Below are 24,893 nucleotides of genomic sequence, written 5' to 3' on the forward strand. Positions count from 1 at the left end.
ATGGATAAGTTCTTTCTTCGTGAATAATCTGTTCTCTTCTGACTTCATTTTGAAGCTTGCTAAAGAAGGTTCAGAACTGTTTTGAATAGTGATAAATGCAAAAATCACACTTACAAAGAAGTGTAGCAATTTAACATTGTGAAAGTTCTGATACTGCCTCTTGTCCAACAGAACTTCACCAATACCTACCTTTTCTAGAGCCAGAAAACACACTGTAAGAGGGCCAGTTGTATCCTGTTACTTAGTGAAATTATTAGATTATGACTGATTTTAATGGAGAAAAGACCATATAACTCAGATGTCTCAGGGGAGATGAAAGAAATCAGGTTATTTTCCTACCAAGTCCTCCTGTAAAAGCAGTGCACATTTAGGAAACACTGTGTAGAGATGCGCAGAACACAAATACAACACATTGACTGGATTCTTTCTGAAGCTACGCTGGCTGCTAAAATGTCAACAGCTGGTTAATAAAAGCAGAGTAAGCTTTTGTTCTCTTCCTGTTCACAAAACACAGGAGTCCAGAAAAATGCAAGCACTTCTGGCCTGTACTTTCTCCTGAGCCACAAAAAGCTGAAAGCTCCTCCATCCCAGATCAGAAAGCGAGATGCCAGTCTCCTCCCCCATCAGCAGAAGGGTTTCTGGGCACTGCTCTGACAAAGGTTGTCCCTCACCTGTGAACATTTTCACAAAGTCAGCACTCGACATGCTCATAACCACGTCAGCTGTCCCAGGAGGCTTCCCAAAGCCAGTGCTCCCACCCTTGTTCTTCAGGTCGATATACCACGTGCCTCCACCGTCACCTGCACAGAGAATGAAGAGAGGTGACGAGGCAGCAAAGGCGCTCTGCCCTCCCTCCCATTTGGGGGCAGGCAAAGCCAACCCCTAGCAGGTGACCCCAGCCCCACGTGCCCATGTGGGGACAGGGGGGGAGAGCCCAAAGGCTGCCCTTCGCTCACAGACCTGGAGGCAGCGGGTGTTTCAAGGAGACCCTGGGAGCACCCCTGCCTGTCCTCACGCCAACCCTGTGAGGGAGGGCAGCGACAAAGTGACAAAGGCTCCGCCTACGGCGGGAGTGGCAGCAGCTCCCTGTGCCTGCTGGAGGTCCTGAGAAGGAGCATCACAGCAGAACAGGAGAGGAACTGTTCTGTTTTGGCATCCACTTGAAAAGGTGAGTGCTTCTGTTTGAAATCACTGAGTGCCTTTTGCTAGGGGAGGTTTCACATTTGATGCTCTTACCAGATAATTCAAACTGAAAGACGCCCTGAGTACTTCTCACATTCTCTTCCGTCATGGCCCCCTGAATAACTCTGAATGTTTCTGCAACAGGCCCGGATGGCTTGGCTGGAGCAGATTCTGTCTTCTCCTCTTTCAATGCTTGGGCAGCACCTGCAAGAATTTAACTCTTCTGCCAAGGCTTCTAAGCTGTTAATCGATTTACTGCTTTTGTTGCCAAGTTTTGGAACTCTCTAGATATGGCCAAAGAGTCATGTTCAGAAAGGAGCCATTGTTTATTCTGATCAGGGTGCGAGGTGGAAGTTTTCCACAAATCAAACACACCAAGGAGTGAAAAGTGAGAGAATTTACACATTGAAATCTACATAAACCCACTTATTTAATACATAGTTACCACCTAGCTATCGCATAATTGTTTAGCTTGCACAAGGTGTGCCACTGCCTGCGAGGAGATGTGGGTTCCTCGTCTGCGTCTCTGGTTTTCTCTGATGGTCATTTGATGAGGTACCCTATATTCAGTTTCCAGCAAAGTTCAGTTCAGGGCTCCCAGAACCCCAGGTTGAGTGCCAAAGAAGACATCATCTTAGACAATTGCCAAACTGGTTGTAAAACACAAAAGCTTTCCACAAACATCGAGCAACATCTGCTTAACACAACTGATAGCATCTTTTTACACTCAAAAGAGGGGTTAAAGGTGAGAATGATGCTATCGGGTTCCATCTGCAACAGAGATCAAAGGAAGGGACAGGGAGAGCGAATTCTGCTTAAAGATACAGAGAAATCTACTTAAAACACAAAGAATTCTGCTTAAAGACATCAATTTGATCAGCATTCTACTTTACCAGAGCGAACATGCACATTTAACAATAACGGACAGCTTTTGCAATTTATGAAGCAAATCAAAGTGAACAGCCTATAAAATGCTGTTGAAAGTCTATTAGGTGCCTACAATATCAAAAAATAGTTAGGTCTGTAAACCATGCAAATTTCATGCTTCAACAGACTGTTTCTGGTATAATTTAGCAAGACAGATCATATGACACTCCTACAAAATGTGCTATTTTCCATTTGATTTCTTTTTCCAGCAATATTTACTTTTATTGGTCTTTAAATTTTTTAATTGCCTTTTAAAAAATGTTTTTATTGCTTTTTCCAGCAATATTTACCTGTGACCTTCAGCATAAAAAAGGATTCTTCAAAATAAGGCACTGATTATAAATCACAAAGGTTTCAAAGTCCTGCGGAAGGTAACATTTTTTCACTAGCTTTGAATACAGAGGCTCTGCAGCCACTTCCATAAATCTCACCCTCCAAATGAGAGAAAAGGGCTTTTGTCAAGTAGCTTGAATGAAGTCCAAGTTCTTGGGAGAAAAAACAAACCAACCAACTTGAAATCCAAGTGGCATTCATTATCACCAGAACTGATCGACTTGTACATACAGTGCTTTTCCTACCATATCTATCTACCTTCACTGCTATCATCGAAACTAGAAACCTTGTAAAGCTGCAAAGAAAAATGTTTGAAGATAGGAAACCATGTCATTAGCTGATATATAGTAATATAGACATTGTTCTGGACAATGAAAAAAAAAGTTATGAGTTAGAGAATTGCAACCAATTTAATTAATTATAATTTAATTTAACTATGTAACTATTTTGTTACTAAAAAATGAAAAAAAAAACCACTTAGAACTCACCTCAACTCTCCTCTACAGTCCTTACTCATTTCTAATAAATTCTTAGATTTTGTGCCAAATTTGTGAATTCCTTCTACTAACAGTACACTCATAAGTGTCCTTAACTGTTATTGTTAAATATCCAAATGTTATTTAATATTCCAATCAAATAGTGGTGAGTTTAAGGGGAATATTTTAAATATAAGATTCTTCTGCTAAAAATTCTCTTCTTAGTATGTTGAAATAACAACAGTATTCATTAGGGTACACACTTGTTAATGAATGGAGGAAATAATATCATGCTGACCATGGGATGGAAATACCACTGATCTATGCCCCTGGTGTACTATATGATCTCGCACAAGTGGTTTTCCTCACTTTGCCTCCCTTTCCATCTGAAAAATGTCATGTTTCTACCTATTTCTATATTCATTTTGAGATATATTCATTAAAAGCAATGCTTTAAGACTTGAATGATGATAAAATGTCAAATGCCACTCAAAAACACAGGAGGCCAGAAGGGAGGCAGCAAGTTTTTTGGGATTGTCATCTGGAGGACACATGGTGTGTTCAGAGCCAATTGCTGGCCTGAAAGATCTCCTCGCTGTCTTGAGGACGCTCAGGGCCCAACTGACAGTGCTCACCAGGACCTTGCCACCTCCTTCTCCACAGCTGCATCTCCTTCCTCAGGTGAACCCAGCTCAGCCACGGGTAAAGGCTGGGGAGTGAGAAGCAGCTGGCAGAGGGAGGCTCCAGCAGAGACGGGTTTGCCGTGGCAGCCAGGGAGGCTTTGGTGAAACACAACACGGCAGCAGTTGCCTGAGTTTGTGTAAGTGAAAAGGCTGATGGGCAAAATACCTGGCCCCACAGAGTTAAAGAAGTAGCTCTTGAAAAAGAAGGGCCTACCACGTTCTCCTGTGAGTAGCTGGGTGGTCAGGGGCCACCTCTGCTCCAGGATGAATGCTGTACCATCAGAGGGAAGGGCAATTTGGGGAGTGGGGGGATCCTCCACCGCATCTTTGTAGAGATGCAGAGCACTGGACTGCAAGCACAGATGTAGGAGTGCTCAGCCCATGGTAAACCTGTGCTCCCCTGCTGCCCACCACTTGCAGGGCTAACATGCAGGCACTGGAAAACTACTGAAAGCCAGTGCTCGAGCTTTCCACCTTCTATAGTGCCTTTTCAAATCTTCTCTGCTTCTCATGCTAAAAAACCTTCCGGGACATAAACTGACTCTCCTGGTATAGAAAAAAGCCCCATCAGTCCAGTTCCCCTATTATATACTGGAGAGAAAAAAAAACACTTGAGGGGAAGAAGGTTGGACATGACGCCAAGGAGCTTCTCCTGCAGGTACTTCTGTGCATGGCTGAAACCAGCAGCTCTCTACACACAGGCATCATGGCTTGCTTCTGTGGAGCACACTGCAGGCATGAGGCTTTCAATCCTGGCATGCACCTGTGGCAGACAAGCCCTGCCCTGCTCATACGGGCTGAGTAGCTACAGAGAGAAAGGAGAAGAATGCCTGAAGAACATTTTAGCAAAGCTCTTTCAGTTCCATCTGTGTGGGATGCCAGCCTTGGGAAAGCAGGTGGCATGAGAGATGTTCCAGCTAAAAAGTGTTCAGACAGCCCTTGGCCTCATCAGCCTACTCATGCATTGTTCCTGCAGGAGTCTGCAGCAGAAATGAACCAACAGCCATAATTATGCCAACACATAAGAAGTAGCACATCTGCTTATGGCTGACTTTGATTTCTGTTTAAGTCAGTAAAACCATCCATCTCAATTCTTCCAGCAGGTTCACATACACCAAGTGATTTCCCTTTCTGCCACCAGCTCCCAGTGAAACCCAAGTCCCTCTCAGGATGCTGCACAAGATCTCTGTGTGGAAGCTGAAAGGGGAAATACAAGCCAAAGGTAGAACCTGATAGAAGACTTACCAACCGTAGCAACAGGTGGGCAGCACAGCAAGGTCAGGAGGAGGTCAGAGTTATGTGTGTGTGTGTGTGTGTGTGTGTGTGTGCGTGCATGTGGTGGTGCAGGACATGGAGGTGAGGGCCAACCTCGCAATTATTACGAAATCAGAGAGGGACTAGAGGAGGAGGTGAAGGAGAGGGCAGCCGTGGCTGGATGAGCAATGACAGATAATTCTGCTATAGGCTTTCTGATGAATAGGGAATCACAGAATCATTAGGGTTGGAAGGGACCTCTGATCTAGTCCAATCACCATGCCAAGCCAGGGTCACCTACAGTAGGTGACACAGGAATGGGTTTTGAATGTCACCAGAGAGGGGGACTCCAGGACCCCCCCTGGAGCAGCCTATTCCCATACTCTACCACACTCAAAATAAATAAGTTCTTCCTCATGTTGAGGTGAAACTTCTGTTTTAGTTTATGGCCATTACTCCTCATCCTGTTGCTGGGCACCACTGAAAAGAGTCAGACACCATCCTCTTGGCACCCACCTTTGAGATATTTATATGCATTAATAAGATCCCCTCTCAGTCTTCTCCAGACTAAACAGACCCAGCTCCCGCAGCCTCTCCTCTTAAGAGAGATACTCCAGACCCCTCATCATCTTTGTTGCCCTCCGCTGGGCCCTCTTTCTTGTCCTGAGGAGCCAGAACTGGACACAGCACTCCAGAAAGTGGGATGGCGGCAAAGCCTCCACTGATTTGAGTGGGACCCGCAAGACAGTTCAGGCCAAAGCATAGTTTCACACACCCGGCAGAGAACGAAAGAATGCGGGAAACCTCCCGATTCAACCTTTCATCCCACATAGGCCCGCTCCACAGCACCTCCGCTCCCTCCTCAGCCTCGGGCGGCCGGTCCGGCGGCTCCTCCCTGGGGTCCGCGGCGCTGCCCCCGCCCCGCCGGCCGGGCCGCTCCGCCCCGATGAGGCGCGGCGGCTGCGCGGCCCGCGGGATCGCCGCCGCCATGCTGCCCAACACCGGGTAAGGTGCCCCGTCCGGCCCGGGCCCCGCGCCCCGCTCCGCAGGGCCGGGCCGGGGGGATGCCCCGGTACAGCCGCGGCTGCTCGGCCGCCGCAGGGCCCTCGGGGCGGGCTGGGCTGGGCTGGGGCCGCCGCGGGGATCGCGGGACGCTCCCGTGCGCGGTGCTGCCCTCCCCTGGGTGCGGGGCCAGCCGGGAGCGGGCGGTGGTAGCGCAGGACGCCGTGTCCCGGTGGCCGTGGGGAGCAGCCCGGGGGCTGTGCCGGCCGAGGGTCCCCGGGACCCTCGGGGCGAGCGCTTCGTGCCAGTGCCCTTGAGCGGCGCGTTTTGCGGTGGAAATAGTTACTGGAGGGTTTTAACGTAGATTCGGCAGTGTATCTGTAATTTTATACACATAAAACTATTCTTCCCTGTCTTGTGCCAAGCCAGTACCTGCTTACCTGGCAGTCAAATTTTTTTCCAATATAGGATCTTTTCTGCCTTTTAGCCTTTCAGAGGCCAACACTGCTAACAGCTAGGAAGATAAATTGTTATTATTTGTTCCTGTATGTTATAGACAGGATTACTCATTAAAATCCTAGGGTCTATGTGAGCTCTAAACAGTGTCCCTGGTGTGACTTGCAGGTTTTTACATTACTAGTCATTCCTTGTGGGAAAGGAACCTATCTTATTGTCTTTTAAGATCCCCAGGACTGCAGGGCACAGAGATGAATTCGACATTTTCTGTCTTATTTCCAGAATTCACCCATGATGGAAACAATACATATGCAACCTTCGCAATACAGGTTGTAAACAATTTTGGACAGGCACATGCTTTATGAACTTGTAAACTATTGGGCTGCTAAGCAAACTAAGAAATAAACCCAAACTCTTACAAGTATGAGTTAACAAACCACTACCTCTAAGCCTGACCAATCAGCTAGTTTTTTACTAGTTTGTGCACCCATCCAGATCATATCATCATATCTTAAATATGAAGCAAAAATATTGTGACAGAGGATGTTGAAAGCCTTGCATTCACCCGTCCCGTTGAGCAAAGGGCCTGCTTTTACTGCCAGTGTAGCAGGAGGAGTCCCTGTGTCTTTCGCAAATCTCAGCTGCAGGTGAACTTTGGTTTTCCTGGCACCACCCCAATATGGCTGGTAATGTTTCTGTTTCCTTCTTTGTGACCTGTCTTTAATCCCACTATCTGTTTGACACTTATGTTTATGGGAGCTGATTTACACGTTCCCTGCAAAGCCATGCTGGTCTTCTGGTACATCTGCTTGTCTTTCTGAATGGACCAGTCTTGCCCTTGGCCGGGCTTAAAGCCCCATCAGCTTTCCTCAGCTTCTTTATCCTCTAAAGTTGCCTCTTGCTGGACCCCGTTTACCTCTTCCCTGACTAAGGAGGATTCTGCCGACTTCACATTGGTTGGTTAAAGGCAGAAGACAGACTGTGGCCTTACATGACTGAGTTTTACAGTTTGACTGTATTGCAGAATCAAACTTCACTCATTGTGCATGTGACTTGACTCTTGGCAGCAGTTTTTTGTGATTCACTGTGCTGTTTAGATATTTTTTTTATGTGCCTTTCTAGAACTCGGTTTTGAAGATGAAAGCTCTTTGAAATGGCATCTGCAGGACTTTGTTGACTTCCTGGGATGCCATAGATGCCTTCCCCCTTGCAGGGGAAGATCACTTGCCCTTTCTACCCCATTCCAGTTTTCTGCCTTCGGAAAGCAAACACTCTCCTAGAGAGCATTTAAGGAGTGGATGTTCTCAGATTTAGAGGGGAAAAAAACCACATCTGAAAACAGATGTGGAGAAACAGTACTAAGTCTGGCCCAATCTAAAAGGAAAACTAATGCAGGCTTGGAGGCTGTCGTGTAATATTTGTAATGGAAGCAAAAAGTGAAGTCACCATTACACAGTTTTTATGCATTCTCTAACTGAAGTTAAAAACTCTTGCTTTTGCTGCAGAGTTACAAAAAGCAGCATGAGCTTTATGCAGAACACTGAAACACACATTCCTTCTTATGGAATACCTGTGGTCTAAGAAACTTTGTTGTTGAATATACTTTAGAATGGAGTTGATATTTCTCTTTTCAAAAACTCAGTGACATTGTGTCAGCCAGACATCTTTCCTGTATTCTAAAACATGTTTCTCCAGAGATTTTGATTGAACCTGTTCATTTGGAGGACCCGCTGGATTAAATGCAGTTACTGAAAAACTGTTGAGCATAGAAGATTTAAGAGAAGTAATTGCCATTTCTGAAAATAAAGTTTTTGCGTATGGCATTGTGGTTCTGGCCTTGAAACTTTATACTACATTGAGACAGCAGTTCTTTTTGTTTGGAGAACTGTGACTAGTAAGTTACAGACATCTGTGTAGGTGTGTTGTCTCCTTAGAAACTGGTACTTCGTTTTTACAAATTACTCCTTTTCCACTGTTGGAGAATGTAGCAGCTCTGTTGTAAACAGTGTGTGGGATAATTTTACAAAGAGGGAGAAATGTAATTGGGTGACCTGTGTAACCTTCTTGCTTTACAATGTTTGCAAACTTGGGGAATGGTCTTAGTTCACTGGTGCTTTGCTGTAGCTGTAGCCATCCCTTTTGTGCTTGAAGGCTGTTTTGTTAGTAAAATGATGAGGGCATTTGTCTGGTTGAGAGACTGCACTAATTACTTTTTCGCTTAGAGAGTGATAAAAGTCAATGATTTACACCTTTTTCTTTGTTCTCCTCTTTACCCTCCACTTACCCCTTCACCTTCAGGAAACTGGCAGGATGCACCCTCTTCATCACAGGCGCAAGTCGAGGCATTGGCAAAGCCATTGCTTTGAAAGCTGCTAAGGATGGTGCAAACATTGTGATAGCTGCCAAGACAGCCGAGCCCCATCCTACTCTTCCAGGGACTATCTACACCGCTGCAGAAGAAAGTGAGTTTTAACAAAGGAAAGTCGGTTTCAGGTGCTAGGCTGGGTGTAAGCTTACTTGTCATACCTGAGGGGAAAAATGCATAGATATTCCAGTTTACCTTTACTTAAATAAGCTTAGTTCTTCTCTGGCCTCTCAAGAATGCTGTAATGTTACTGTAATGAAGATGTATGTGTATATAAATGTAAAAATGCCATGTTAGTTGAGATGTATGAAATACACATTCACAGTGTTAAGATTTGATTTTGGCTTCCCTGTTCTTTTTACAACACATAAAGAGGTCACAATTTGAGAGTATGATTTTTAGTGCCTTCTTGAAGCATGTCGTTGCATCAGAGATTCTCAGAAGGTTCGTATTATTCGTGCCATCTGAGAGCAAATTTTTAAATGTTTAATTGTTTAATTGTACAGTTGAAGCGGCTGGAGGAAAGGCTTTGCCCTGCGTTGTTAATGTGAGGGAAGAAGAGCAAATTATTAGTGCCGTGGAGAAAGCTGTGAAGACTTTTGGAGGTATGTTAATAGTGTGGGGGAGACATGAACAGGCAGATTGTTCAAACAAAAAGAGAAAAGAGCAGCTGCCTTACTTGGGCTTTTTGTCTTTAAATGTTAATGTGAAACGACTTATTTTTAAACCAGGGATTGACATTTTGGTGAACAATGCAAGCGCCATCTCTTTGACTGGCACTTTGGAAACAGCAACGAAGAAGGTCAATCTTATGATGGATGTCAATGTACGAGGAACCTACCTTACGTAAGTGCTGAGTGAAGGAATCAGAGTAATTGTAACAGAATGTATGATGTTTTTCTCAGTTTTTCTGAGAAATTTTGTATTTGTATTGCTGACCTAGAGTTGGAGTGTAATTATTCTACATGTGCTCACAGGGTTATTGGTCAGCTGTTTGAAATTAATATTTGTAAGAATTAATTGCAAGTTGAAGTAAACAGGAACCTTATTACTGTAGTCATTAAGTGTTCACAAGCATCTCCATGCATGTAGGAAGAAGAAACTAGTTTGTTTCAAATGGTGCTCCAGCTTGGCTTTGCAAAATGCTGATGCTCTTACATTTCAAGCAAAGTGACTAAATCTTTGCATATATCAGGTGCAATATCTTATTTGTCAGTTTCCTCCTCATAATCTTTTAATCTTTAGAGACCTTTTATAACATAGCATAGCTAAAAGAGAAATGTTTAAGATACCTAACTTAATGATCTAAAGTGTTCTCCACCTACTTTTGACTTATCAGTTCTATCATTTATTTAAATTAACCAAGATTTGATTTCACTATTTCTCTGGTCCTTATTTTGCGCATTTTTGGGGGTGGATTCAGTGGGTTGGATCATCTTTTCATATACAGGAAGTCATTTAGAGCTCTGTCTTAAAAAGAAGGCCTTGATTTTGACAGAGTTTAAGAAAAAAGCCCTTAGGATGATGCAGATTCTCAAATTAAATTGTTGCCTGATATGATCAGAAGGTTTCTTATCAAAGTATTATCACAGAATCATAGAATAGTTTGGATTGGAAGGGACCTTTAAAGGTCATCTGGTCCAACCCTCCAGTCTAGAATAGTGTCTGGTTTTGTGCAGATGAATCTGGTTATCAGGAATTATGATTATATGCATTAATGTCATTTTGCTAAGAGTAAGTGAACAAATTTGCTATTTAAATAGCATAAAAACACATAAGTAGCAGCTTTCTGAATTAGAGAGATGTGCTTAGCATGGAGAGAGAGAGAGGATGGAAGAAAGAAAGACTCTGCTTTCAGAGTGGCATTTCTGTGCTTTCACTTGGTGACGTATATTTTTGATAGGCTGTGTTTCTGTGCTCAAAAAGGCAAATTGAGTTTGGAGTTATGACATTCCATAAAATCCTCTATGTGTGTCTTTGGATAAATCTCTGAATGGATTCCACTGTATCGAATGGCAAGTTCCATCTCTTCCTCTCTACCCACTAGCGACAATCACTTTCTTGGTGTTACATCTAGGTATTCCAAATTAATGGGGAATTCTTAAAGTCATCTTTGCTTTTGGTCCTATTCTGCCTTGAAAAGATGAAAAAGCAGGTTCTGTGTGCTGCAAATGGAAGACCGTATGAAAGATTAATGCCTCTCAAGGGAAGTGGTCTTTTTCATTGCTTTTGTAACTCTCAATTAAGAAAACTTAGTCAAGCGTTTCTGCCTTTTCTTCCCCTTGCTTTGTATTTTGATTCTGTTTGTAATTTGTAGAGATCTGTTTTCAGTGTAATGTTCAGAAAATTACAGTGGTTAAAAAAAAGGGGTGTGGATTTTTTTTCCCTGTGGAGGACGTTGGGAAGACATCCCATCTTACGGAGTGTACTTGTTGACATAGAATCATGGAATGATTGAATCATAGAATAGATTGAGTTGGAAGGGACCTTAAAGATCATGTAGTTCCAAGCCCCCACCAGAGGCAATGACATCTCCCACTAGACCAGGCTCAGAGCTCCATCCAGCCTGACCTTGAACACTTCAAGGGATGGGGAATCTACATCTTCTTAGGCAACCTGTTCCAGTGCCTCACCACATTCACAGTAAAGTATTTCTTCCTAATATCTAATCTAAACCCATCTGCTTTGAATTTAAAGCCATTCCTCCTAGTTCTATCACTCCATGCCCTTGTAGAAAGTCTGATCTCCAACCTTCTTGTAGGCCCCTTTATGTACTGGAGTCTGCAGTAAGATCAGCCCAGAGCCTTCTCTTCTCCAGGCTGAATAACCCGAACTCTCTCAGCCTGTCCTTGGTGTTCCTTCCCTCTGATCATCTTGGTGGCCCTCCTTTGGACTTGCCTCAACAGATCAACGTCCTTCTTGTGTCAGGGGCCCCAGAGCTGGATGCAGCATTCCAGATGGGAACTCACCAGAGCAGAGCAGAGGGGCAGAATCCCCTCCCTCAGCCTGCTGGACACATACCTTTTATGAAGCCCAGAACGACTGACTTTCAGGAGTGCAGGTGCACATTGCTGGGTCATGTTCAGCCTCTCATCCACCAGCACCCCCAAGTCCTTCTTGGCAGGGCTGCTCTCAATTTGTTCATTGCCTGGCCTTTGCTGATACCTAGGGTTGCCCTGGCCCAGGTGCAGCTCCTTGCACTCGATCTTTTTAAGGTTCATGAGATTCCCATGGGCCCACCTGGGAGCTTGACCAGCTCCCTCTGGATGGCATCCTGTCCTTCAGGTGTGGCAACTGCACTACTGAGCTTGATGTCGTCAGCAAACTTGCTGAGGGTGCGCTTGATCCCTTTGTCTGTGTCATTAATGAAGCCATGGAATAGTGCTGGTCTCAATACCAACTGGAGGGCCACCCCTTATCACTGGTGCTAGGCTGTCCATCATGACTTGGAGCCACTGACCGCTACCCCCTGGACGAGACCACCCAACCAATTCCTTATCCACTGAACAGTCCACCCATCAAATCCTTTTCTCTCCAGTTTAGAGAGAAGACTGTTAAGAGGAACCATGTGTAAAGCTTTAGAGAAGTCCAGATAAATGACATCTCTAGCCCTTCCCTTGTCTGCTGATGTAGTCACTCCACCACAGAAAGCCACTAGGTTGGTCAGGCAGGACTTGTCCTTGGTGAAGCTGTGCTGGCTGTCCCAAAGCACCTCCCTGTCCTCCATCTGCCTTAGCATAGCTTTTAGGAGGATCTGTTTCCCAGGCGCAGAGGTGAGACTGACACGTCAGTAGTTCCCAGTCCTCCTTTCTACCCTTTTTTAAGATAGGTGCAATGTTTCCCTTTTTCCAGTCATGTGGGATTTCACCTGGCTGCCTGCCATGATTTTTCAAATATGGAGAGTGCTTGGCAACTACATCAGCCAACTCCCTCAGAACTGTGAGATGCCTCTTATCAGGTTCCACAGACTTATGTATGTTCATGTTCCTCAGGTGGTCATGAACCTGATCTTCACTTACAGTGGGAAGCACTTTGCTTCCCCAGTCCCCATCCTGCTGTCCATCCACTCAAGAGGAGCAGGAGGAGAGGTTGCCATTGAAGGCTGAGGCAAAAAGCTGGTTTTGTACCTCAGCCTTCCCCTCATTAGCTGTTAACAGTTTTCCAGACTTGCTTATCCCAGAGTGGGAGATGGTGTGTGTGTACATGCTTTTTTTGCCTGCCTTTTCTGACTGACATACCTGTAGAACCCCTTACTGTTCTTTGCATCTCTTGCAAAGTTCAGCTCTGGCTTCATTTTGGGCTTTCTCACCCCATCCCTACACAACTGGCCTGCGCCCCTGTACTCTTTCTGGCATACTTGCCCCTGCTTCCATTGCCTGTGCATTTCCTTCTTGACCCTTAGTTTGACCAGCAGTTCCATACTCAGCCATGCTGGTCTCTTGCCTTCCTTGCCTGATTCCTTTCACCTGGGGATCCCTAGCTCTTGCATCTATGCAAGGCATCCCTAAAGATCTGTCAGCTCTGTTCTGCTCCCTTGTCCATGGGCCAGCTTTGCAGGGGGTCCTATTGTCTAACTCCTTGAAGAACTGGAATTCTGCTCTTCTGGAATTCAGGGCCTGACTCATATCCCTCCGGACTGTGAACTCCACCAGTGCGTGATCACTGCAGCCCAGTCTGCCTCCAGTCTAGACATCTCCAGTTAGCTCTCTTACCTTCATGGCCATCAGATCCAGTATGGCATTCCCTCTGAGAGGGCTATAACCTGGGTCAGGAAATTATGCTCCATGCATTCCATGGATGCATTCCTGGATTGCTTACAGCTCACTGTACTACTTTCCCAGCAGATGTCAGGGTGGTTGAAGTCCCCCAGCAGGACAAGAGCCTGCGAGCGCGAGGAACAAGGCCTCTTCAATAGGCTCCCGTTGGTCAGCGGCCTGCAGTGACTCCAGCCACAAGGTTCCCTTTGTTGCCCACAGGCTTTCAAGCTGTTCACAACTGTTCTTCAGACAGAGCTCTTCACACTCAATCCATCTGTTGGTGTAAACAGCAACTCCTATATTTCTCCTTTCCTTCCTGACCCCTTTGAACAGCCTGTAGCCATTGAGAGCTGCACTTTAGTCATGGGATTCATCCCACCAAGCTTCAGTAATGGCAACCTGCTCATGTGCTTGGTTCCTGTGCATCAAGAAGCTGAGACTTCAGTTAGTGAACTTCACATGCTGTCACTGAAAAGAGTGGAGACCTCAGGGCATTTAAGCAGGTGTTAAATTAATTATTTTATTACTGTAATGATTTTGCTGTTGAAGGAGTTCCCTCTGTGGCTGACACTGTGCATGGGTCCTCTTGAAATAAGTGAATAGCAGGTCACTACTGTGGCGATGCTTTTGCCTTATGAAGCTTGATTAAAAATTCTCAAGCAGAGATCAAACGCAAACATGTATCCTAGTGCTAGAAATGAAGTCATATGACAGTTTCTATAAAGTAAAAGTTATGATTTACAGATGTGTAAATTCAAAGGAGAATTCTCTAAGCAGAGAACGGATTTTCAGTTTTGCCTGGAATATTCGTAATAGCGTTCCACTCTGCAATAGTATGTCTTCAACCTAGTTTTAAAGAACAAATAGGTATGGGTTCAAAAGACAATGTATTTGTTACTAAATGATGCTCTGCACAGTTAATTTTGCTTATTGCCTTATAGTATTTTGTTGCTTCTACCAGAACTATTACAAGGAGATTTATGGCTTCTGACCATCTGGAAAATCAGCGTCAGTTGATGCTGATGCACTGTTTGGAGTATGTGGTCAGTTTGCATGAATGAATGCTAGGCCTGAGATAAGTGATCTGGAACAGATATTTTTTTGTTGTTCTTTATATCAGTTAAGTACTTGATACAAGAAGAAGGTCTCAGCTAAGTCTTTTACTGTCATGAAAGTACTGGTCTGCTAGTATGGTTTTTACTGTAATTATAGGTGGTCCATAAAATAAGAGGAGACTAATATATCTGAATCAATCTTTCAGATCTAAAGCATGCCTTCCCCACTTGAGGAAGAGTAAGAACCCCCATATCCTGAACCTTAGCCCACCTATGAATCTGAATCCCATATGGTTCAAAAATCATTGTGGTGAGTAGCATTCAGAGCCTTTGTTGCTATTTTTTGAGAACCATGTAAGCAGCTGGTGAAATGTGCAGGAGTGCCAGATCTTGTATCTTTAGCACTGTATACAGGCTGGCACTGGAAGGAATTGTTTTGTGGGAAAATGTAGCACAGGTTTCATGGCCTCATATATTCTTTATGTTTTCAAGGTAAGAGTCTGTGCTTTTTCATGGGAATTGTTAAGACTACAGAAAATTTTCTGCTCCGAATAGAGACTGAAACCCAAAATCTGTTTTCTTACTGATTCAGCCTCACGTTTGTTTTACTATGGATAAAGCTCCATGTTGTCTTTTAATATGGAAATTAGTTTTGAGATGGGAAAGGAACTCCATGTTATCTTGAGGTTAGTGTTGCTCATTTTAAAACTGTGGAAAAACTTTCCATTTTGGACACTTGTCATATTAAACTCCTGGAAGTTCCAGTTCTTTCCCAGAAAAAGTTTCACTTCTCCAAGTAGATAGATGACAATGATTTAGAATTCCTGCTCCCTGCCTTTTTTGTTTGCTATGGGATATAGTTTGGTCATTAACAGCTTGTATGTCTTAGGCCTCATGAAAAAATCGAGCACTCTTGTCAGTGTTCTGTGTATGAAAAACATGACAAAACCACCATACAGCCAGGCTTCAGTCATTATTTTTGGCAAAATATGTGTAGCTCTTGTTTTATTGTAGTGAAAAGATGACAGTCTACAGTCTGTATCTGACAGGGATGGCAGAGAGAAGGGAGAGATTCTGACTCTAGGAAGGTACTGTTTTGTCTCAAAAACTTTCTTTTTCCTTATGAACCTATTACCTTTTTCACCTTTCATTGATAGTTATATTGATAGAGTGTAAACTTTTATCTTTTTTACACTTCTTGTCTTAGCTTATACCATTTCTAAATATGGGATGTCCATGTGTGTCTTGGGAATGGCAGAAGAATTTAGAGGAGAAGTTGCTGTCAATGCTTTATGGCCTAAAACAGGTGAATTTTTTTTTTATGGTACTAAAATATTGACTTTCTGTGTTTTGACTGTTGGAACTTGCTTTATTTGACATTTAATATACTTCAGACTTCTTCTGGAATTGATTCAGGAGAATTAGCAGGTTTTTTATATCATTTTGGTTCATCCTGCATGGGTGCTGGTCTTCATTCCTAGTTCTCACTAGACCATTGCCACTTTGATCTAAACTCATCTTCAGCTAGTTTGCAACCCATTCAACTCCTTCAGCTGGTTAAAGCATGCGTGTAGATTTGGCTTGTCTGTACTTTTTCTCATGCACCTGGAGTTTTGGTTTGGACAGAATCACAAAAGTATTAGTGTGCTTTCATTAGCAGATATTGAATATCTGTATATGTTGTACTCTTTAGAATTTCTGCTAGTTAAATTGCGAGAGTTCACATGGAACTGACAAGATAGATACCTCTGTGAACGCAGAAATAGTTTAAAAAACCCTGTTCCTAGAAATTTTGGCACAGTGGAGTTCTGTGAAAACTTGTTCACAGAACTATGTGATTGCAAGTTACAGGAAATTAAAGAGCTCTGTGGAAGAAAATTAACTCAGTGCTCCCACACTGTGTTAACATCAATTTATTTTCTATGGGTCTGTGGGAGTCAGGGCTGCTGTTCAAGATTTGGCCAGCTGTTTGCCAAGGAGGCCAGTCTCTTCACCCCAAATACATCTCTGGGCAGAAATGATACTGATGTTAAAATCAATACCAGACAGAGGGTAATCCTGCCCTTTAGTGGTGTAAGCCCCATCATTGTGTTAGGAAACATTACAACAGCAGTGTCTATTTCCTTAACCTAGTGCAGGGAGGGAAGAAGCAAGAAGAGTAAAAAATATGAACCAAGATCCTCTTTCGAAGATGGTGCTCCAGTGTAAGAAGTATTTGTACACAGGCACTTTTCAATGTTTTCCTGTTAGGAGTTGCAGGCCCCTTTTTACTTGTAGTGCGAACTGGAACTCTCTGATCTGCTTTCTCTAAAGTGAGAAATATGAGCAAAACTTAAATATTTCAGACAAAATCAGCTGAGTTTCTTAGCTAAAATAGGTGATAATCAATTGGACACTTGGGTTAGTGTGTCTGACAGACTTGGTTGTTTTTCACTGGTCTGGATGCTTGCATCTTAAATTCTCCCAGTAAATGGATGCCTCATAGTTCTTCTCACTCTATGAGTTTTACCTATAGAAATATTTTGGTAAGGGATAGACCTTTTTTGAATTACAGTTATATTGTTCATGATGATTATATCATCACAAAACCTGTACTGTTTCAAAGAGGATAAGGTCTTCGTTTTTGATGTACTGAAGGCAATTACCTGTGTAACTTCGGGGTCTGGATTGCCTTCCAATGGAGTCAAAGCTCACCTTTCAGGTTTCAGGTTTGTGTTGTATTTTTTTATTTCTGAGGCAGATAGAAGAAATATGAACTTGTTTCCGCATACTTGCTTTTTGAGTGCTCCAGGAAAACCTCAGAAAAGTTTCAGCGAAGATTTCTGAGGATCTGTGTGATCTGGAACAGAGCATGAAACTTGATTCTTGAAGTCTTTAGCTCTCTAGACCTCACCCCCATCCCCCTGTCTTGTCTTTAAAATGCCACTGCTAGATGGGTTTTATATCTCCTCAGAATCCTGTGGGGGGGAGTAATTTGGTTTTTCATTAACAGAGGTGACCTTTTACCTACCATTGTGTGGGTTTTTTACGGTCACTGACTGATCAAACAATGTATGTTGTCTGTGAGAGCTAGGGACAGTAAAGGAATTAATCCACAATATGTCGTTCAGACAGAGACATAGTATGAAGCTGCAGACAACACTATCAATTTCACTTATTTTTTCATGCAAAAGATGTTACAAGATTACGGGTATCTTTTAAGTGCACATATTTACATTCTGCATAGGCACATTATGTGCCCCCTCCACAGCTTTTTAATTTTCCAACACCTTCTTTCTGATTCTAGATATGGTGGAATAAACATCCACTAATAATATGGTGGAAATGAGTTGGTGCTTTTATGGGTCTCAACATACCATTGAAAGCTAAAGAATTTTTTTCTGCAGAGACCAGCTGGTTACACTAAGTCTATTTTGCAATGTAGCCGTTTTTACCCACCCATCTGAGTAATTTGGCCTCCTATTTTTCATGGCGAGGGGGTCAACAAGAACATCTACATACCTTTGCACTTTCCTAGTAAACACTTGGATAGGAGTTCTCTGGCCAGCACTGAAGACTTTTTTCTGTCTTCCCAGTTCCTACTTTGGAAGGTGAATGATCCGGCTCAGATAGATATGTCCTGGACAGTGCCTATTTTTTGCTCATTAAGAAATGTTGAGATCATTTCTGCATCAAAATTGCTCTTACTTTGTGTGGAATGGAGGCACCGAAAGGAGGAAAAAAGTGATGTAAAATCAAGTTTATTGTTCTGCTTCCATGCTCTTCTGTCCCAAATGTAGGAAAGGATTTGCAAGTCTGTCCTAAAACTTGAGGGTAGAGTGTTGAGTCTTAAAAAGCAGATGGAAAAAAGCAGAACTGTACGAGGGAAAAAAGTAACTTGGCAAGTGTAGAACACTACAACACTACATCGTTTCTGTGGAATAGGATGAAAGAAAAATGGAAGGGATACCTCAGCCTGGAAGACCAGATCACAGACTTGGACTGCATCCAACCTAAACCTCCCCTGACATTCCCTCGGGTCCTGTCACTGGTCACCACAGAGAAGAGATCAGTGCCCGCCCCTCCTCTTCCCCTCACAAGGAAGACTGCAATGAGGTCTCCCCTCAGTCTCGTCTTCTTCAGGCTGAACAGACCAAGTGACCTCAGCTGCCCTTCACCATCCTTGTTGCCCTGCTTTGGACGCTAAGAGCTTAATGTCTTTCTCATGGGAGTTATCAAAAGGCTAAAATTAATCATTGAGATTTTCAGTGTAATAATCATCGTAGGGAATACCTCTAATGGCTCAGGTATCACACATTTACTTTGAGGAAAATAGTTGTCCTGTTAGTTTTTCATGACCTGAATAACCCTCGAAATCCAGAGGGGGCGGGGTGGGGTGACCACTGATAAATAGATAGGGGGATGTGAATGTCATAAAACATTCTGCCCTTTTTGATTCCTTTAGTAGTTTCCTAGTTTTCACTGTTGCTTGTAAAGAGTTATTTGTTGGTTGGGAGTATTTCATAGCTTTTGTCTTCCTACAGTTTCCTTTTGCATGAAAAGAAAATTAAGTTTGTATACTTGCGAGAGAAATGGGAATTCCACGTCATCAATGTTTAAGCTTTGTTTCCTTACTGTTCAAACTTTCTAGCTATACATACAGCTGCTATGGATATGCTGGGAGGAGCTGGAATAGAAAAACAGTGCAGGAAAACAGATATCCTGGCAGATGCTGCATACTGCATTTTAACAAAACCAAAAAGTTTCACTGGAAATTTCATTATTGATGAAGTTCTGCTGCGAGAAGAGGGAGTTAAGGATTTTGATGTCTATGCAATTGCACCAGGTAAAAGAGACCTTTAAGATGAGAAGTGAGTTCAGGAAGGAGGGAAGGACATATGGAGAATATTAATATAGTTTTCTTTCCAGGGGCTCTTACATTAGTCTGTAAAAAAGTTGCTTTGCCTCAGCTTTGAGGATGTGCCTTCCTGGAAAGCATGTATGCGTCCACTGGGAGTCTAATAATCAAATGCCTATTAAATTATATTAAGAAATTCTTTAATGAAAAAAAAATCTACCTGCATTGTAGATGTATGTATTAGTATTTAACAGCTAGTGAGATAGATTTTTATTTTTTTCCTTCTTCAAATGTTCTTCATTGCAACTTTAAAAGCCCTCTAGGTCAGATTTTAAAGGAACAAAATTCTAAACATGTTATTTCATGCTATGTTTTTTCCTTCAAGTTGTAGTTTATTTACTTATAGACTTGGCTGTAATTTCATATGAAATTGATTCCTTCCGTCCAACTTTACTTGGATTTATTATTACATTTTTCCTTCCTCTTAGGTCACCCTCTGATACCTGACTTCTTCTTGGATGTTGAGATTGACACTACAGCTGTGAAACAAAAAGGATATGGTAGGGAAAGCACTGTGTGTACAAGTCCATAATTTCTGACAATAATGAGTGCCCTCTCTATTTCAAGTTGTTTTTCTTTTTTCTCCTAAGAGTTTGGACTCCACTCAAGGTATTTAGCAGAAACCCTTTTCTCATTTGGAGGGTAATATTTATGGAAGCAACTCTGTACTAAAAACTAGAGAAAAAAATCCTACCTCCTGCAGAACTTTTGTGGTATAAAGTCAATGCATTATTTTGAAAAATCCTTTTTTAAACATCTGAATGTGGTAGTAAGAAGGTCACATGTAAATATCACTGGAAATTAAATAGCAAATGGCACATTTTGCAGGAATATCTCCTTTGCCTTGTTAAATTTATACAAAAAGAACATTACATAAATCCTCCGTGGCTTCTTAGATGAAATATGCACAGTTTACACAATTAAAATAACTCTTAGATGAAATGCAGAAGCCTTTTTTAGAAAAGCTTTGGTTTTGCTTTTTCAGAACTGTAGTGTGTCAAGTTAGAGGGCAACTAACAATGCTGAACAGGTTTCATAGGAGTGTTGAAATAGGGATAAGAGAAGGGTAGAGAAGGCAAAGTTTGAACAGTTCCTTTCTGTTGGAAATACTATTTGAGCTGTTGAACTTGGAGGATTGTTCTGCCAGAGATGGATGGCGTTAGTTCCCTGGGCCTCATGATACCGGGACTCACAGAACAGACCTAACTGTTTTTTGGTATTGAAGACACCTAGGAGACTTTCAACAACATTTTTAGAGGCTGTTCAGCTTGACTGACTTTGTAAATTGCAAATGCTGTCATACAATAGAATGCTGATCAAAGAAGCAAATTGAGGCTTAGAAGCCTTTGCAGAAGAATTCATGAAAATATACATGTTCTTTACAAGATAGACAAGACAGAAGTATTTTGAGATGAAAGTGATGGCTATTAAAGACACTGTTTGTTTTTTTTTTAGTGTTGTCAGGAGTACATGGATTACATTAAAAAACTGCTGTGTAAGCATTTGTAATGAACTGAGAACAGTAAGAATTTTGCTGTCATTTTATTTCCACTTTTCTTTTGACATATTAGGAAGTGAAATATATTTCAGAATTACATGTAATGCTCTACACCTATTCAGATCCTAGGTGCAGAAAGCATCCTTTATGGGTGTAAATACTAAAATGGGAACATAATCATTTACTCTACTTTGAAGCTTAAATCTTTTCAAATGGAGCTCTCAATGCATATTTCTCCATTCATTTTTAAAGTGGTTTTCATTTGAAAAATAATCTTTCTTGTAGGTGCTGCCCAAGCATTGAAAGAGGAGAAGACAGAATCTGCTCCAGCCAAGCCATCCGGGCCTGTTGCAGAAACATTCAGAGTTATTCAGGGGGCCATGACGGAAGAGAATGTGAGAAGTACTCAGGGCGTCTTTCAGTTTGAATTATCTGGTAAGAGCATCAAATGTGAAACCTCCCCTAGCAAAGGGCACTCAGTGATTTCAAACAGAAGCACTCACCTTTTCAAGTGGATGCCAAAACAGAACAGCTCCTCTCCTGTTCTGCTGTGATGCTCCTTCTCAGGACCTCCAGCAGGCACAGGGAGCTGCTGCCACTCCCGCCGTAGGCGGAGCCTTTGTCACTTTGTCGCTGCCCTCCCTCACAGGGTTGGCGTGAGGACAGGCAGGGGTGCTCCCAGGGTCTCCTTGAAACACCCGCTGCCTCCAGGTCTGTGAGCGAAGGGCAGCCTTTGGGCTCTCCCCCCTTGTCCCCACATGGGCACGTGGGGCTGGGGTCACCTGCCAGGGGTTGGCTTTGCCTGCCCCCAAATGGGAGGGAGGGCAGAGCGCCTTTGCTGCCTCGTCACCTCTCTTCATTCTCTGTGCAGGTGACGGTGGAGGCACGTGGTATATCGACCTGAAGAACAAGGGTGGGAGCACTGGCTTTGGGAAGCCTCCTGGGACAGCTGACGTGGTTATGAGCATGTCGAGTGCTGACTTTGTGAAAATGTTCACAGGTGAGGGACAACCTTTGTCAGAGCGGTGCCCAGAAACCCTTCTGCTGATGGGGGAGGAGACTGGCATCTCGCTTTCTGATCTGGGATGGAGGAGCTTTCAGCTTTTTGTGGCTCAGGAGAAAGTACAGGCCAGAAGTGCTTGCATTTTTCTGGACTCCTGTGTTTTGTGAACAGGAAGAGAACAAAAGCTTACTCTGCTTTTATTAACCAGCTGTTGACATTTTAGCAGCCAGCGTAGCTTCAGAAAGAATCCAGTCAATGTGTTGTATTTGTGTTCTGCGCATCTCTACGCAGTGTTTCCTAAATGTGCACTGCTTTTACAGGAGGACTTGGTAGCAATATAATTGCTAGGTCCCGCTGTTGTGGCGTTATGTTTTCCTGTGCACAGGCTGTCTCCCATTCCTTTAATTTTCTGATGGTTCTATTTCTTCTTTTTAGGTAAACTAAAGCCAACTATGGCCTTCATGTCAGGAAAATTAAGGATTAAAGGAAATATGGCACTAGCAATGAAGCTCGAGAAGTTGCTTACACAGCTTAACTCTAAACTGTAAGGGGAAACCCTTGCTAGAAGAACAGTGGCCTTTCATATATAACTGCAATACTGTTTTAAATTTGTAGACCTCATTTTTCTCTGATGCAATATAAGAAATACGGATAAAATGTGAGGTTTTTGTAGGAGAGGTAACTCCATCTGATTAAGGGAAGAAAGTGTTTGTGATTAAACTAATTGCTTCTCAAGAATACACTTATTAGGTTGCAGATGTTTTCTTTACTTCTGCTCCTCTGGATCAATGTAAGTGATCTGAAGTGAGTTTTTTCCTGCATAGTTGCTTGTGCACATTTCCTATGAAAGAGGTGGGGAGAGCAAATGTCACCCTGCAGATCTGTGCTAGGAGTGCTAAGTGGAAGCAATATGGTCAGTTTTGCAGTGCCTTAATTATACCTGGTAAATTGGCATCCCGAATTTTTTTTTCTTTCCCAGGTTTATTACCTACATGAGTTCTATTGCACTCAGGCTGCACAGACATACTGAATGATAAGCAAGTTTTCTTTTTGTGTGGAGGTGCATTTGCACACGCTCACACTCGTGTGCTTTCTCTCTTCCCCTATGCCCACTACATCACTGGAGGCAGCCACTTCCCCTTCCTTTATTTGACTGGTAAAGATTGAAGCTCAGTAGGAAAAGCATGAATGTTGCCACTGTGTAAGTTCACAAGTGTACACATGGACTGCAGCTTCACGTGACAGCATCTGAAAAGCCAGATGGACCAACCTCTTAAGCTGTTTATTCATTGTTGCCTGAAGAACTGCCCAGAATTTGGAACATTTTCTCTTCTAAGCAAGCTGAGAAGCTTGCAAGACTTAGGATTTATTTTTTAATCCACTTGGCAGCACAATAGTTTACAAGTTTTTAAAGCATGTGCCTGTCTAAAATTGCTTATGACCTGTATTGTGAAGGTCACATCTGTATTGCTTTCATCACAGTTCAGAGAGTCACAGAATGGGTCAGATTGGAAGGGACCACTGGTGGAGTCATCTGGTCCAACCTCCCTATTCAAGTAGGGTCATCCCAGAGCACATGGCACAGGATTGTGTCCAGATGGTTCTTGGGTATCTCCAGTGAGGGGGAGTCCACAACCTCTCTGGGCAATCTCTTCCAGTGCATGGTCACCTGCAAAGTAAGGAAGTTCTTCCTCATATTCAGGTGGAACTTCCTGTGTATCAGTTTCTGCCTGTTGCCTCTTGTATTGCTTGGCACCACCAAGCAGAGCCTCGCTCCATGCTCTTGGCACCCTCCCTTCAGATACTTAGTAAGGCAGTTGAATTCTGGTAATAAAGACAAAACCTGTCAAATTCACCTCTACCTTGCAGTCTCGGGGATCTTGAAAAACAATAATATAGGTTCCTTTCTCACCAGGCACAATGGGCTGGGGCTATTGAGGGAGGGAGGGATGGAGGGGGTGGCTTACAGCACACTGGGCAACATGGTATAGCACAAGAGCCAAGGGCTGCCCCAGTCAGAGGCGGCAGCAGTGCCGGGCTGTGTGACTGTTCCCAGTCCAGCACCCACACCGGGCTGTGCTCAGCAGCACATTCATCCCTGCCAGGCAGCCAGCTCTGCTCAGCTGAGCCACCAGCATGGCCAGCTCCCTTCAATGTCTGTGTGCCTGCTGCCCAGCCCTAACTGCTGCCCCTGCCCTGCTGCCAGTGCTGCCAGACCTGGGGAGCTGCCCCCAAAGGTTTCAGTCTCCACTGAGCAATGTCTGCTTCCCACCTCTATCGTGGTGTCTGAGTTGGTCATTGCTCTGTCCCTGACTGCTGACCTACCTGGTGATCCCAGAGCACTGCCTGCACAGTTCTGACAGCTGAAGGATAGCAGAAGCACTGGCATACACGAGGACATAAACGTAAAGGCTGTACATGGAATAGGAGGGAAGGATCCAGCACTGGAAATCAGAGTCCTCTGGAGGAGACCAAATATCTGAACTGATGGTGCAGTAATGCACACATACTGCTCGCTGCTATCAATACAGTAAAGAAGTGGATATCCTCTGCCTCTCTACAAAGCAGAAACCCACGGTCCTGCAGTGGAGGATCTCCCCACTCCCCAAATTGCCCTTCCCTCTGATAATACAGCATTCATCCTGGAGCAAAGCTGGCCCCTGACCACCCAGCTACTCACAGGAGAACGTGGTAGGCCCTTCTTTTTCAAGAGCTACTTCTTTAACTCTGTGGGGCCAGGTATTTTGCCCATCAGCCTTTTCACTTACACAAACTCAGGCAACTGCTGCCGTGTTGTGTTTCACCAAAGCCTCCCTGGCTGCCACGGCAAACCCGTCTCTGCTGGAGCCTCCCTCTGCCAGCTGCTTCTCACTCCCCAACCTTTACCCGTGGCTGAGCTGGGTTCACCTGAGGAAGGTGATGAGGAGATGTAGCTGTGAGAAGGAGGTGGCAAGGTCCTGGTGAGTGCTGTGAGCTGGGCCCCGAGTGTCCTCAAGACAGTGAGG

The 24,893-nt window shown here is 43.6% G+C and overlaps 2 protein-coding genes across 3 annotated transcripts; one reads left to right on the top strand and one right to left on the bottom strand.

The window, feature by feature from the left end:
* Positions 1-438: 438 nt before the first annotated feature.
* On the bottom strand, positions 439-1,419 carry LOC116781119 (hydroxysteroid dehydrogenase-like protein 2). Its single transcript, XM_032676719.1, has 2 exons — positions 1,237-1,419; positions 439-800 (listed from the first exon to the last, which is right to left on the bottom strand). Exons 1-2 carry the CDS (start codon positions 1,289-1,291, stop codon positions 502-504), a joined length of 354 nt encoding a protein of 117 aa, XP_032532610.1. The 5' UTR covers positions 1,292-1,419; the 3' UTR covers positions 439-501.
* A 4,374-nt stretch (positions 1,420-5,793) lies between these two features.
* HSDL2 (hydroxysteroid dehydrogenase like 2) lies at positions 5,794-22,634 on the top strand. Of its 2 annotated transcripts, none has more exons than XM_032675883.1 (11): positions 5,794-5,860; positions 8,612-8,775; positions 9,185-9,283; positions 9,410-9,524; positions 14,697-14,800; positions 15,698-15,796; positions 19,121-19,315; positions 19,816-19,887; positions 21,171-21,320; positions 21,757-21,885; positions 22,324-22,634. In XM_032675883.1, exons 1-11 carry the CDS (start codon positions 5,802-5,804, stop codon positions 22,434-22,436), a joined length of 1,299 nt encoding a protein of 432 aa, XP_032531774.1. In that variant the 5' UTR covers positions 5,794-5,801; the 3' UTR covers positions 22,437-22,634. The 2 variants fall into 2 exon arrangements, with proteins under 2 accessions (XP_032531774.1, XP_032531775.1); XM_032675884.1 differs by lacking the exon at positions 5,794-5,860 and adding an exon at positions 6,493-6,642.
* The last annotated feature ends 2,259 nt before the right edge of the window (positions 22,635-24,893 follow it).

Source organism: Chiroxiphia lanceolata, chromosome Z (genome assembly GCF_009829145.1).
Source record: "Chiroxiphia lanceolata isolate bChiLan1 chromosome Z, bChiLan1.pri, whole genome shotgun sequence".
In the NCBI taxonomy this organism is placed as follows: domain Eukaryota; kingdom Metazoa; phylum Chordata; class Aves; order Passeriformes; family Pipridae; genus Chiroxiphia; species Chiroxiphia lanceolata.